Source organism: Terrapene carolina, unplaced genomic scaffold, assembly GCF_002925995.2.
Source record: "Terrapene carolina triunguis isolate 2854851 unplaced genomic scaffold, T_m_triunguis-2.0 Scaffold613, whole genome shotgun sequence".
Lineage (NCBI taxonomy): Eukaryota > Metazoa > Chordata > Testudines > Emydidae > Terrapene > Terrapene triunguis.
The window spans coordinates 321877-334854 of record NW_020664964.1 but is presented as its reverse complement, the minus strand read 5'-3'; the positions used below and the strand labels follow the sequence as shown (position 1 = coordinate 334854).

Here is a 12978-nt window from a genome sequence, read left to right as displayed (position 1 = left end):
GTTAAGAAATTCCTTTATTAAGCCTGTGGTTCCTTGCTTTCCTGCCATGCTGTCCGCAAAAGGGTTAAACTAGAAGCCCAGGCTGTCCACAGCCTAGGTAGAGCTCAGGTGAAGTACGTAAAAGCAACTGACAGGTTCGGGAAGTCTCAGACACTGGTTTTGAAATATAGGGTGGCGGTTAATGACACCGCACATCCCAAAGAAGGGTGTCAGGCAAGAGGTTTGAGCCTGGGAGTATGCCCTCTTGTCCCAGAGCTAGAAACAATGACTAGACTCTATCTGGACACATTTGGCTTAGAAGCATGTGGAATCCAGTGACTGGGTCCACTTGCAACAGACCGGTGACCAAACAGTGGAGTACAGAGCCCTATTGTAACAAAAGAAATCCACATTGAAGAGAAAAAAAAATAGAGATTTATTTATTCCCAGCTTTAAGTAGATTTCAGAACATAATCTTAACTATGAAGCTGCTAATAAATATGGCAATTCTCCATCTGCAATTAAAAAACAAAACAAAAACCCATCACAGAGCTCTCAGTGCTTTTTAGACCTGGGTGAATTCAGTGCTCATGAAAGATGACCTGGAGACTGGAAAATAAGTAAAGAAATTCAAACTAAATGCAGCAACAACAGCAGTAATGTAAGCTTCCAGATGTTGTCACAATAGTGTGCCTCAACTCTGACCTGGAGCAATCAACTAACGGAGCTAAAAAAATAGTTTGGCCTACATGCAATTCTTGGCTTTTCAGGCTGCCAAATGCAGTGATAGTTTTGAATGAGATCATCCATCTCTTCGGAACTGGAATGAGGTCAAAAAGGAAAGAAGAGTGACCCTGCCTATAAAGTGGTACCATCTCATAAGTCAAATTCCAAGCCTAAAAAAAAAGGGGGGGGGGGAACGACCCCAAACAAAAAACAACTGAGTTATAAACAGCATGCCTCTGATTTTTTAATAAAAATTATAAAGTTAGTGGATGAAAGGTAAGGTACATATAAATATTTGGATTTTAGTAAGACACTTGATACAGAATCAACACTCCACTTTCAAAATTTATTAAAACTGGCATGGATATGGACACTCACATAAATAAAAGAGTACTAAGTTCAGAGTGGAGAAGGAGAGGATGAGGAAGTACCCATAGAAACCTAAATTAGATATGGTCATATTTTACATCTTCATGACTGGAAACAGTTAACACCACCATAATAAAATCTGCAGGTCTGACCACCAATGGAGTACAAAGGAAACAGCTACTTAGAGAGTAGAAATGACCAGGAAAAAAGGGGAAAAAAAAAAAAAGATTAATTTGGAGAAAATGCAAATTAGCGTTCAGGGTTGGGTGGGGTGGAATTGGGAACAGATATTCAATGGGAGAGAAATCTGGCAGCAATTCTGAAGAACAGCTGAGCAGTGGACAGCAAATTAGACAAGTTTTATGCTACAAAGGCAGAGGTGTCACATAGCAGTGAAGCAACTGTCCTCTACATAGTTTTTATGCAACCACACCCAGAATACTGAACTCAGTTTAGAACGCTTCACTACCGATACATTCAAGAAAGTTCAGAGAACTGTAACCAAAATAATCTAGGATCTTTAAAGAGGTTTAAGAAAAGGCTAGCACCTTATACTTTTCCAGATAAATCTGAACCATGGAAAATCTGAACCACGGATTCAACTATATAATCTGGTGGACTATAATTCCTTTGCCAAACCTTCATGAGCATGAATAGTAGACTGGGACCATGTCACATGAAAAAAAACATTAGTTTACACTTTACATGAGTTCCTTAGACTACACAGACTTTTATCCCTAGCCTTAAAGAATAATTTTGCAGTTCTGTTAGCTATTAAGATGCAAATCACCTATAAAGAGAGTACACACAGACGTTTCATCAGCACAGTGTTCAAAGGTTTTCTTCGGAACTCCATCAATCTTGTGCACTGGGTTAGTGGTTGAAGAACTTTCTACACTTGGAGAGGATTGGTTAAGGTCCAATGTATCACTTGGTATGAACCATAATTAAAATGTATTTCTTCAGCTATCTATGCAATCTATACAATCCAGAAAAAAAATATGTCTGGATTTTCACGAGAGATGAAGCTAGAAATTCTACTGCAGAATAAACTGCTGAGTTTGACAAGGATTATTTCCAAGTCCTCTCTATTTCCAGAAGGAAAAACTTGAGAAGCCTGGTCAGCTTTCCTAAGCAGGCTCAGTTCTAAGTTTTCTTGCACCTTCTCACTTTATCATGAGCATTCATCACTAAGGGCTTGTTTACACTTGAAACCCTACAGCAGCACAGTTGAAGTAGCACTTCAGTGTAGACACTACCTATGCCAACTGAAAGGGTTCTCCCGTTGACATAAGTAATCCACCTCTTCCATTGACCTAGTGCTCTCTATGATGGGAATTAGATCGGCTTACATCATCATTCAGGGCTATGAATTTTTCACACCCCTGAAGGACGTAGCTGTGTCAACCTAACTTCTTGGTGTAGACTGGGCCTAAGTCCAAGAGAGGTTCTCTGTCCTCCACATTTGAAGTAATACAAGTCTCATTCCAAACTGGCTCCAAAGTTCACTTCCCCTATGTTTCTTCCACTATTCAGGATGTTTTAGCAGTAGATTTTGGTGCTGAGACTTGAACTTTCAAGAAAATGCTAACGTACAAACGCTAAGTCAGGAACTATAGTGGAAACAAACTATGGCTAACAGGACATCTTACCATATGATGGAGTGTTGACTTACTTTAACCCAGAACCTAGCTACTATCAGGCATGAACAACTGCACCAAATACCTGTCACAGTGTTGCCCACTTGAAGATTAGACTTCTGCCTCAGCAACTGGACAAGAAATCTTGGTGACACATTTAAGTGTGTCCTATCCATCAAGAATAAGTGGCTGATGCATATAAAAATTTTATTGTACTACTACTATTTACTATTTATAAAAGCTACAATGAAAGCAGCTGTTTATGCACTATTTATAGCTTTAAGACATGAATCTAGATTGGGAGCATTTTCTTTCTTGCTTATGGTTTGGTTTTTTTTAACTGCCATCTTAATTTTTCCCCCTTAACAGATGCTTCATGGAGGGTCCAAAGGAAGTGGGGTAGAGACATGGTACTCTTCTTCTGGTATCTAGAACTGACAACTGATGGAAACATTGAGGATGTCTCCTGGAGAAACTGTAATTCTTCAGTTTTCCTTTGTGTATTTTATATGTCATGGTCTGCACTTTCAGTCTGCCAGTTGAGCGCTGAATAACCGTTTTGCAAACAGAACCCTGTCCAGCCTTAGAATGCTGATTCTCAGAAGCCAAAAGCCAGTAACTGAATTGAAGCATTTCCAGTTCCATTGTGACAGGATATTAAAAAAAAGAAAATACTTTACAAAGCACCTTTCATAGAATTTTTCCTCAATTAGTTCATTCACAAAGAGAAATAAAAATGACTAAGACTGGTCATCAGCTCAGGGTAAGAACTCTCCTGTGACTTGGTCAGGCCTTTTGAGCAGTGATAAACACCAATTACAGACACTAGAACTAAACAATATATCAGAAGTTTCTGTATTAATTCTATCCTTGGATGGGAAGATTTATTAGAAGAAAAATAACTTGCAACTGTACAGGTTACGACAGATACTTTGTTGAAAACAGCTAGATTCCTTTTCCTATAACACCCATCCTAGACTGTTGCAGCATGCTAATGGCATTATAATTAACAGAGAAAGCACTTTTATTCCAAATCTCCATTCTGAATAGTTAATATCAGAAGAGAGTTGACAGTTTTTCAAAGAGACATTAAGGGCCCAAGAGCAAACTATCCCTCTGAGTAGGAAAGACAGAAAGTATGACAAGAGACCACATGGGCATAACCAGGAGAACTTCAATGATCTGAAACTCTAAAAAGAATCCTACAAAAAGTGGAAACTAGGTCAATTTACAGAGTATGAAAAGAAACAAACACCACTAGTATGTAGGGACAAAATTAGAAAGGCCAACACACAAAATGAGATTAAATTAGCTAGAAACAAAGGGTAACAAGAAAATATTCTACAAACACACTAGAAGCAAGAGGAAGATCAAGGACAGGGTTAGCCTGTCACTCAATGAGGGGGGAAAACAATAACAGAAAATGTGTAATGGCAGAAGTGCCAAATGATTTTTTTGTTTTAGTTTTCACCAAAAAGTTTAGTTGCAATTGGACATCTAATATTGAATGCCAGTTAAAATTAGGTCAGATCAGAGGCTAAAACAGGGAAAGAACAAGTTAAAAATTAGACAAGTTAGATGTCTTCAAGCCATCAGGCCCTGATGAAATACATTCTAGAATACTCGAGGAGCTGACTGAGGAGGTATCTGCGCCATTAGCGATTATCTTCAAAAAGTCATGGAAGATGGGAGAGATTCCAGAGGACTGGAAAAGGGGCAAATATAGTGCCAATCTATAAAAAATGGGAATAAGGACAACCCGGGGAAATACAGACCAGTCATCTTAACTTCAGTACCCAGAAAGATAATGGAGCAAATAATTAAGCAATCAATTTGCAGACACCTAGAAGATAAAAGGACAGGGTGGATAAAAATCAATGATTAAAAAAAAAAAATCGATTTAAAAATCATTTTATCAAAAAAATTGATTTGAGGAAAAAAACCTATCTAAAGATAGTTTTAAGTAAGATACATTATAGCTCAAAAGATATCTCATCATGGAATAGAGATGATAAATTCTAATTCTATATACACCTCTACCTCGATAGAACGCTGTCCTTGGGAGCCAAAAAATCTTACCGCGTTATAGGTGAAACCGTGTTATATTGAACTTGCTTTGGCCTCGAGCATTTCTGTTATTAATAGTCAGCAAACATGCCTGGCCCCGCCTCCTATCCAACACCCACCTACTTCCCGTGCCGACTGACCCCCGACCCATCCAACCCCCTCCACTCCTTGTCCCCTAACTATTTCCTCCAGAGACCCTGTGCCTAACCACCCCTCCCAAGATCCCACCCACTATCTAAGCCCCACTGCTCCTTGTCCCCTGACCGCCCCCTCCAGAGACCCCCCCCGTCCCTAATCACCCCCGGGACTCTTATGCCCTATCCAACGCCCCCATTCCCTGTCCCCTGACCACCCCACCCCCAGAACCTCCGAACCATCCAACCCCCCCCCGCTCCCTGTCCCTTGACCGCCCCCGGAGACCCTCTGCCCCTTATCCAACCCCTCTGCCCCGGCCCGGCACCCTTAACACGCCGCTCAGAGCAGCATGTCGGAGGCAGACACACTGATGCACTGATCCGCTGGAGTGCGCAGCCCCGCCCCCCAGAGCACTGCTTTACCACGTTATATCCGAATTCGTGTTATATCGGGGTAGAGGTGCAGTATGAAACAATATATTCATGTAATGTTTAAGAAAAGTTTTGTAAATGAGTTTCAATAGTTCATGGATTAGGGACCCAATCTTATGGGGTTCCACAGGCTTCTGTATAGATTATTTAGGTTAATCTTTCTATCTCCCCAATGGGAGTCAGCGTTCAGTCTAGAAGATACCATCAGAGATGCTTAGTCTTGCAGTTCTCAGACTGTGGATTTGTGTCTCCTGAGGTAACATGCTTGTTAACAGCAAAAATGTTTTTAAATAAATAAATAATATATAGAGGTGAGAAATAACAGACCTCAACTCTATTGTCCCTCTGCAAATTTGCATACACACAGTCAATCCCTTACCTCTCTCTAAAAGTGCAAAGTTTCAAAAAGTTCAATGAACAGAAGATTGTTGGGGGCGGAATAGATCTGGACAAGGAGAAGAAGCCTGGAGATAAATGTGAAAAGCAAGGGACATATGCTTGTTTTGTTAAAATATTATATGTTTGCTGTTGAAGAAAAAAATCCAGAATACTTAACGTTGTTGTTTTAAATAAAACAATTTAAATGTCTGTCTAGTGATGTCCTCCTCCTAATACATCAGGGCAAGAAAATCCTCCAAATATTAATGATTAACCTGTTGAATTGGAGATAGTTCACCTCCCAATGACTTCATAAATAGCTGCTTCAATTACCTTTGGTAAATGAAATAACCAAACAATCATTCATTTTCTGATATAGCTATAAAACTAGTCTGAAAAGTTCTCAAAATAAATCACTGTTTAAAAATGTATAGTTTGTACTTTCTAAAAATGAAACGTACATCTATCTCGGAGTTGTGAAGAATACGTATTAAGGTTATAACAACCAACAGGAATGCACTTTTATGTAAAAAAACATGATTAAATCGAGTCTTTCTGACTAGTGATTTAAATCAAATCGATTTAAATCAAATCCACCCCGTAAAAGGATAAGTAACAGTCAGCATGTATTTGTCAAGAACAAATTGTGTCAAACCAACCTAATAGTTTTCTTTGACAGGGTAACAAGCCTTGTGGATGGGAGGAAAGTGATAGATGTGGTATATCTTGACTTAAGTAAGGCTTCTGATACTGTCTCGTATGACCTTCTCATAAACAAACTAGGGAAAATACAACCTAGATGGAGCTACTATAAGGTGGGTGCATAACAGGTTGGAAAACCATTCTCAGAGAGCTGTTATCAGTAATTCACAGTCAAGCTGGAAGGGCATATCAAGTGGGGTGCTGCAGGAATCAGTGATGGGTCCAGTTATGTTCAATATCTTCATCAATGATTTAGATAATAGCATAGAGAGTACACTTATAAAGTTTGCGGATGATACCAAGCTGAGAGGGTTTGCAAGTGCTTTGGAGAACAGGATTAAAATCAAAATGATCTAGACAAACTGGAGAAATGGTCTGAAGTACATAGGATGAAATTCAATAAGGACAAATTCCAAGTACTCCACTTAGGAAGGATCAACTGCACCAATACAAAATGGGAAATGACTGCCTAGGAAGGAGTACTGTGGAAAGGGATCTGGGGGTCATAGTGGATCACAAGCTAAATATGAGTCAACAGTTTAACACAGTTGCAAAAAAAGCAAACATCATTATGGGATGTATTAGCAGGATCGTTGTAAGCAAGACACGAGAAGTAATTCTTCTGTTCTATTCCACGCTGATTAGGCCTCAACTGAAGTATTGTGTCCAGTTCTGGGCACATTTCAGGAAAGATGTGGAAAAAATTGGAGGAAGCCCAGAGAAAAGCAACACAAATTATTAAAGGTCTAGAAAACGTGATCTATGAGAGAAGATTTCAAGACTAAACAAACAATGTTTTCAAAGAGAAGAGAGGTCGGGGGGGGGGGTACACGATAACACTTTTGCAAGTTATGTAAAAGATAGTTACAAGGAGGGGGTAAATTGTTCTTGTTAACCTCTGAGAATAGAACAAGAAGCAATGGGTTTAAATTGCAGCAAGGGAGGTTTAGGTTGGCCATTAGGAGTCAGTTCCTGTCAGGATAGTTAAACACTGGAATGAATTGCCTAGGGAGGTTGTGGAATCTCCACCACTGGAGATTTTGAAGAGTAGGTTAGACAAACACCTGACAGGGATGGTCTAGATAATATTTAGTCCTGCCATGAGTACAGGGGACTGGACGAGATGACCTCTCAAGGTCCCTTCCAGTCCTAGGATATTGTTGGTCTGATCACAGAGAATCCACTTCCACAAGTTAGCTCACTATCCCCAACACTGGGGGAGGGTAAAAAGAGAAAATTGTGATCTCTTGCAGAGCAGTCAGAATCTGCTATTGTTGCCCATCAGAGGTCTGTCAAGGGGAAAAAGAAAAGGGTTTTCAAAGGAAGACATGTTTTGGAGGTAAGAAAGGAAAAAACTGGGTGTTGTTAGAAAGCAAGCAAACTAATAATTTCTGGTGGGGGAGAAAGGGAAGAAAGAGGTCTCACATTAGAAGCAAGTAGGGTATGAGGGGAAAAAATGATACATGAGTAAAGCATTAGGGATTACTGAGAGTTACAGTGGGGTCAAGAGAGTAAGCCAGAAGAGGGAATCATTGGTAGCTGATAGGGGTGTAGCTGGGAGCTAAAGTTACACATCTAGACAACTAGTCAGTTCCACCCTGATGAAATGAAGTTAGTATCAAGTAGGCAACCAATGGCTCTCACATCAAGCATATTTTTTCTTCATTTTGATACCCCAGACCAGTGGTTCCCAAACTTTAACAACCTGTGAACCCCTTTCACTGAAGTGTCAAGTCTCATGAACCCCCTCCTAAAAATGAATATTTCCAGGGATTTTCTCTTTTACCTGAGTATAAATTATAAAAGCAGTGATCTTGGAAATATAAAATTTGTTTTTATGACATGCTTATTACACACTATTATTAATTATTTATTATTACTGTATTTTTATTATATTCTGAAAATGGCAACACTCTTCCAAGATCTCACTTTCGTAGTATGTATCACTTTGAATAAGCCTATTATAAGACAAGGCTCCTATATTTCATCAAGGAACAGCATGAAGGTATTTAAGAAGCCAACTCAAAGAGTTCCTCCTACACAAGCATTCAGGTCTTGAGCAGTCCTGGCAAACAGTGCACGTTACAACAAAGCTTAAACTTGTTCTTCATAATAATTTTAAAAACAATACTAGCTGCCTATTTAATTTTAAAAACAGCAAAAAACATCCACCTCCCTTTCCATTTCTTATAGCGAGTCTTGAAGTTTAAATCTCCTCGGTGTGATAGATATGCTTGTTTTGATCTGCTTAGCTGCAGGTCCCGTGCTGCCCGGGGACAGCTCTGTCCACCATTAGGGAATCCCCCCCCCCCCCCGAGAACCCCCTGTAACATTTTGTGAACCCCAATTTGGGAACCACTGCCCCAGACCCATTATCAGCTGGATACTCTCTCTTCATTGGATTTCTGAAATGGACTTAATATCACCCCACAACTAAATGTTATTTTCAGGTAGCACAAAAGGAGTGCACTAAGATATAACAGAGCAACTGACACCACTTTTCCACCATCCATTATGATACACATACTAGAAGGTAGGTTAAACAAGGCTTGTATTTAGAATAGCTAAAATAGAACCCTAAAGCCCTAATCCTGCAAACACACATTTGCTTAACTTTACTCACATGCTTGAAGTTAAGCATGTGCATATTCACACAACAGTGGCCTAAAATGTACTGAGGACTGAGTTTCTGACTTTGGTAAGGTCTGAGGTCTTTTTCTGCAGTAAAAGCAGCAGCCAGAGTAAAAACAGCAGCTATGAGCTAAGTTGCAGAGAGTCACATCCTCAGGTTCCATCAATTGCATCAGAACAGAGTAATAACGGACTGCTAAGAAGGTGTTCCTGTCCTAATCGTACCCACGATCACCAGATAAAGAAACAGATATTAAGATTTTTAAAGAAAACCTTGATAACTTTCTGTCTAGCAAGAAACCACTTATCAATAGTTGTGATTGTGAAATCCATACTTCTTTCTTGTTTTGATATTGTTTATCTGTATTATCATGTCTGGTTTTTAATTGTTTCTGTCTGCTGTGTAAATTGGTTTCACAACATTTAAATTGACTCTTGTACGTAGGGGGGAAATGGGCTAGGACTGGTTAAAGAATTGTTTCGTAATGGGCTTGCATTCTTTTGTAGTATTTTAGTTTAAAATGACTGGTTAAGATATAGCTAAGTAGGACCCAAGTTTTAACTATATAAATTGGGGTCCAAAAGGAAGTTCTTTAGAACCTAACTCCAGAACACAGCCCAAGATCAGAGCTGCCAAAACCATCACACCCTGATGATCATACCGTACAGAAGCTGGAGCCCCGGACAACTTGATCCTGACTGGCCACCAGGAAAAGTTTGTCCCCCTTACTGGGAGTGGTGAGCACTGTATGCTTAGCATCTGTACTCTGTTGATCAACTGTTAATAAATATAGGTTAAGGATATAACTGTTTCACTGGGAAAAGGTCCCGCAAACCAGCAGAAGGTGCCTGTGCCTAGGACAGGTAAGAGTGAGTGCCTTACGTCCCGAGCCCAGGATGGGAAAGGATGGGGTGCCTGAATTTACAGGGTTATGCCTTGAGCCCCCGGTACAGTAAAGGTGGGGTGCCCTAGATTCTGTGGGTAACACCTTAACCTCCACAACCAGTTACTCTAGCAAAGACCTGTCCCTTCATTACTGTTCGGTTTTAAATTGCATTTTAAGTATTACTCAGGCAATGGGACATTTCTAATAGATAAGTAACTGCTGGGAAGTTGAAAGCTTAATTAATTATTTCAGTATTTTACTCTTTTTCCTCAGTGTTATTCTCTCATAATGAATTTTTTAAAATGTGAGAATGGTGGTAACGCCATATCAGCAAATTTAAGAGATTGCCTGTAGAGCAATCTCAATTCTTTTTGCTTTCAAAAATGTTGTCATTATGTTACTAATGAGCAACTGACTCAATACAATTAAAAGCAAGTAAAGGAGGTGAGGGACAACACTTAAGTTAGACAACTGATTTGTGAAGCTGTAATAAACAAAAAGTCCACTCTTTGAGAAATGATATAAAAAAAGTCTCCCAACTGGATATTAAAGTCTTTTTAAAATGAAAGGTTTTTTGCCTGGTCTGTGAGGAAAACCCAAACTTTAAGAACAAACTTGAAGCCTCACACTTCTGAGACAGCTAGAGACCAGGTGAGTTACAAGATACCATGTTTGATTTCTAGTAATACAGGAGGGAAAGGAGGTCACTATAAGTGTCATTAAGATGGCATTCCTCATTGAGGCAGCTCTTATTGCCAACCAAGGATGCAGTCTGATGACACCAGATAAAAATAACAGAAGAAAACACTAGTCATTGAAGTTCTATTATTATAAAGTTCTGTAATCTTAGACTAACCGAAAAAAGATTAACTACTGTTCAGTTAACCAAAAGAGTATAAGAACTGTAGAACCTGCCTAAGAATTTTGAAACCTTTCTGATTTACAGTACTTTCTAGTAAGAAGTTACCTACTTGTATCAAATTATAACAGCAACTTTACTATTATTGGTTTTACTTATGTTTATTATATTTAAACCCTCACATAAAAATGCAAATAATGTTCCTTCGTAACTAGAGTTAGTTATTCCTAATTTATAATCACACTGGAGTTTTTCTCCAAATTTAAGGTCAGTTGTATGGAACCAGGGAAGATGAGCCACATTTTCCTTTTAAATTGCAGAGGGAAAAAAGACTTTGCAGGTCAGGCAACCTTAAATACACACAGTTCATAATACGTGCATATTAACTTCACTTAGAAGTTAAATTGTAAGTATAGCTGTATTTCAAAAAAATAAAGTGTACTGTGTACATTTAACGATTTTAACAATGTTTCAAAAGGCTCAAAATACCAGCATTGGACAATTTTCTGGGGATTTCATTTTCAGATAAAATGGTGAAACAAAGCAACTGAACTGCAAATTACACAAGCATTCAAAACTTTTTTTTAAAGACAATTACTTACAATAAGTTTACTGAAAATTTAGAAGTGTGAAGTTTATACATAAGACATTAAAGTCACATTACATTACCTTTTTATGTTTTGCTCCACGGAAGTGTGACTGAAGGCTTATAGAACTCATACATGGAACTTTACAAACCTAAAGAAATTAATTATAGTCAGTTACACTACAGCCAACTTTAGTATAAAAATACTGTTGTGCAAGCACAGCAAATAGGTCTGCGGTTATGGACGAAAACCTTTCATTATATTTTACTATTTTAAGAAACTGGTGAAGGCCTCTTTGAAGAAGGCTTGTGTGAGAAATTTAAAGTAAGACACCAGTGAGTGACAAAGAGCAGTACATAACTAATCACATTAAGCCTACTTAGACATCAGGAAAGTGAAGATATTAAAAACAGCACCAGAACTGTGTAAACTGTTTATGGTTTTTTTTTTTTTTTTTTTTTTTAACTTCTGTCAATTAACTAGTTTCTGGAATCCCCTCCCCTCCCCCGATTTTTGACAGTATCCTTTTAACTCAGTAGTTCCCACACTGTTCTGCAGAGTATTGGTGGGTGGTCTGTGCTGAAATAGATGATCACATGACGCAAAGGGCACGGAGAAGGAGCTGTAAACAAGAAGGACTGTAACGCCAACACAAGGGGGGGTTTGCAGTGTGGGAGGGGGGCTCTGGGCTGGGCCTTGGACAGGGGGTTGGAGTGCAGGAAGGGGTGAGGGCTGCAAGGTCTGAGAGGGAGTTTGGGTGCAGGAGAGGGTCCGGGCTGGGGCAGAGTGCTGGCTCTGGGAGGAGGCTCAGGGCTGGGGTTCAGGGTGCAGGGGGGGTTGCAATGCTGGCTCCGGGACGGGGCTCAGGGCTGGGGTGCGGCTTCCCGCCCAGTGGCACTTACCTTGGGCGGCTCCTGGTCGACGGCACAGCGAGGCTAAGGCAGACTCCCTGCTTGCCCCGGCCCCACACCGCTCCCGGAAGGGGCCAGCGTGCTACTGCGGCCCCTGGGGAGAGTGGGGAACACGTGCCTCTGCGCGCTGCCCCTCTCTGCAAGCACCGCCCCCATAGCTCCCATTGGCCACAGCTCCCCATCCCCAATGGGAGCTGCAGGGGAGGTGCTTGCAGGCATGGACACTAATACTATACAAATAATAGACAACCAGGATTCTATTCTGGGTCACTTGAGGCTGAAGCCTTTGAGCCTTTCTAGGTTGGCTTCTTATCTGATTAAACGGAAAGGTTTGAAGGACACATGACAACTTCAGGCACTCTCTAGGATTCAAGTGTTCACAGGAACATTGCTGAGGAAATTTTGCAGTCAAGCCAACTGTGGACCTTTTGAATCAGTCATACTTATCCTTGAAAGACATGGAACAATTTATCCTGAAGCAACTTGGGTACAAGTAAGAAAAAGGATCCCATGTTATAAAGTAGATGACTTAATCCAGAAAGTGGAGAAGACATCCTAGATCTATTTTCTAATTGGAAGGAAATGAATTTGGTCCTGCCATGCGGGCAGGGGACTGGACTCGATGACCTCTCGAGGTCCCTTCCAGTCCTAGAATCTATGAATTGTGCTAACACTG

At 40.1% G+C, this 12978-nt stretch overlaps 1 protein-coding gene across 1 annotated transcript in view; it reads right to left on the bottom strand.

The window, feature by feature from the left end:
• The window catches only part of LOC112107758, a 57544-nt gene that overhangs the window by 42068 nt on the left and 2498 nt on the right, over positions 1-12978 (bottom strand). Inside the window, exon 4 of the mRNA XM_029913365.1 lies at positions 11474-11542. Coding sequence (XP_029769225.1) covers positions 11474-11542 — 69 coding nt within the window. The remainder of the gene's footprint in view (positions 1-11473; positions 11543-12978) is intronic.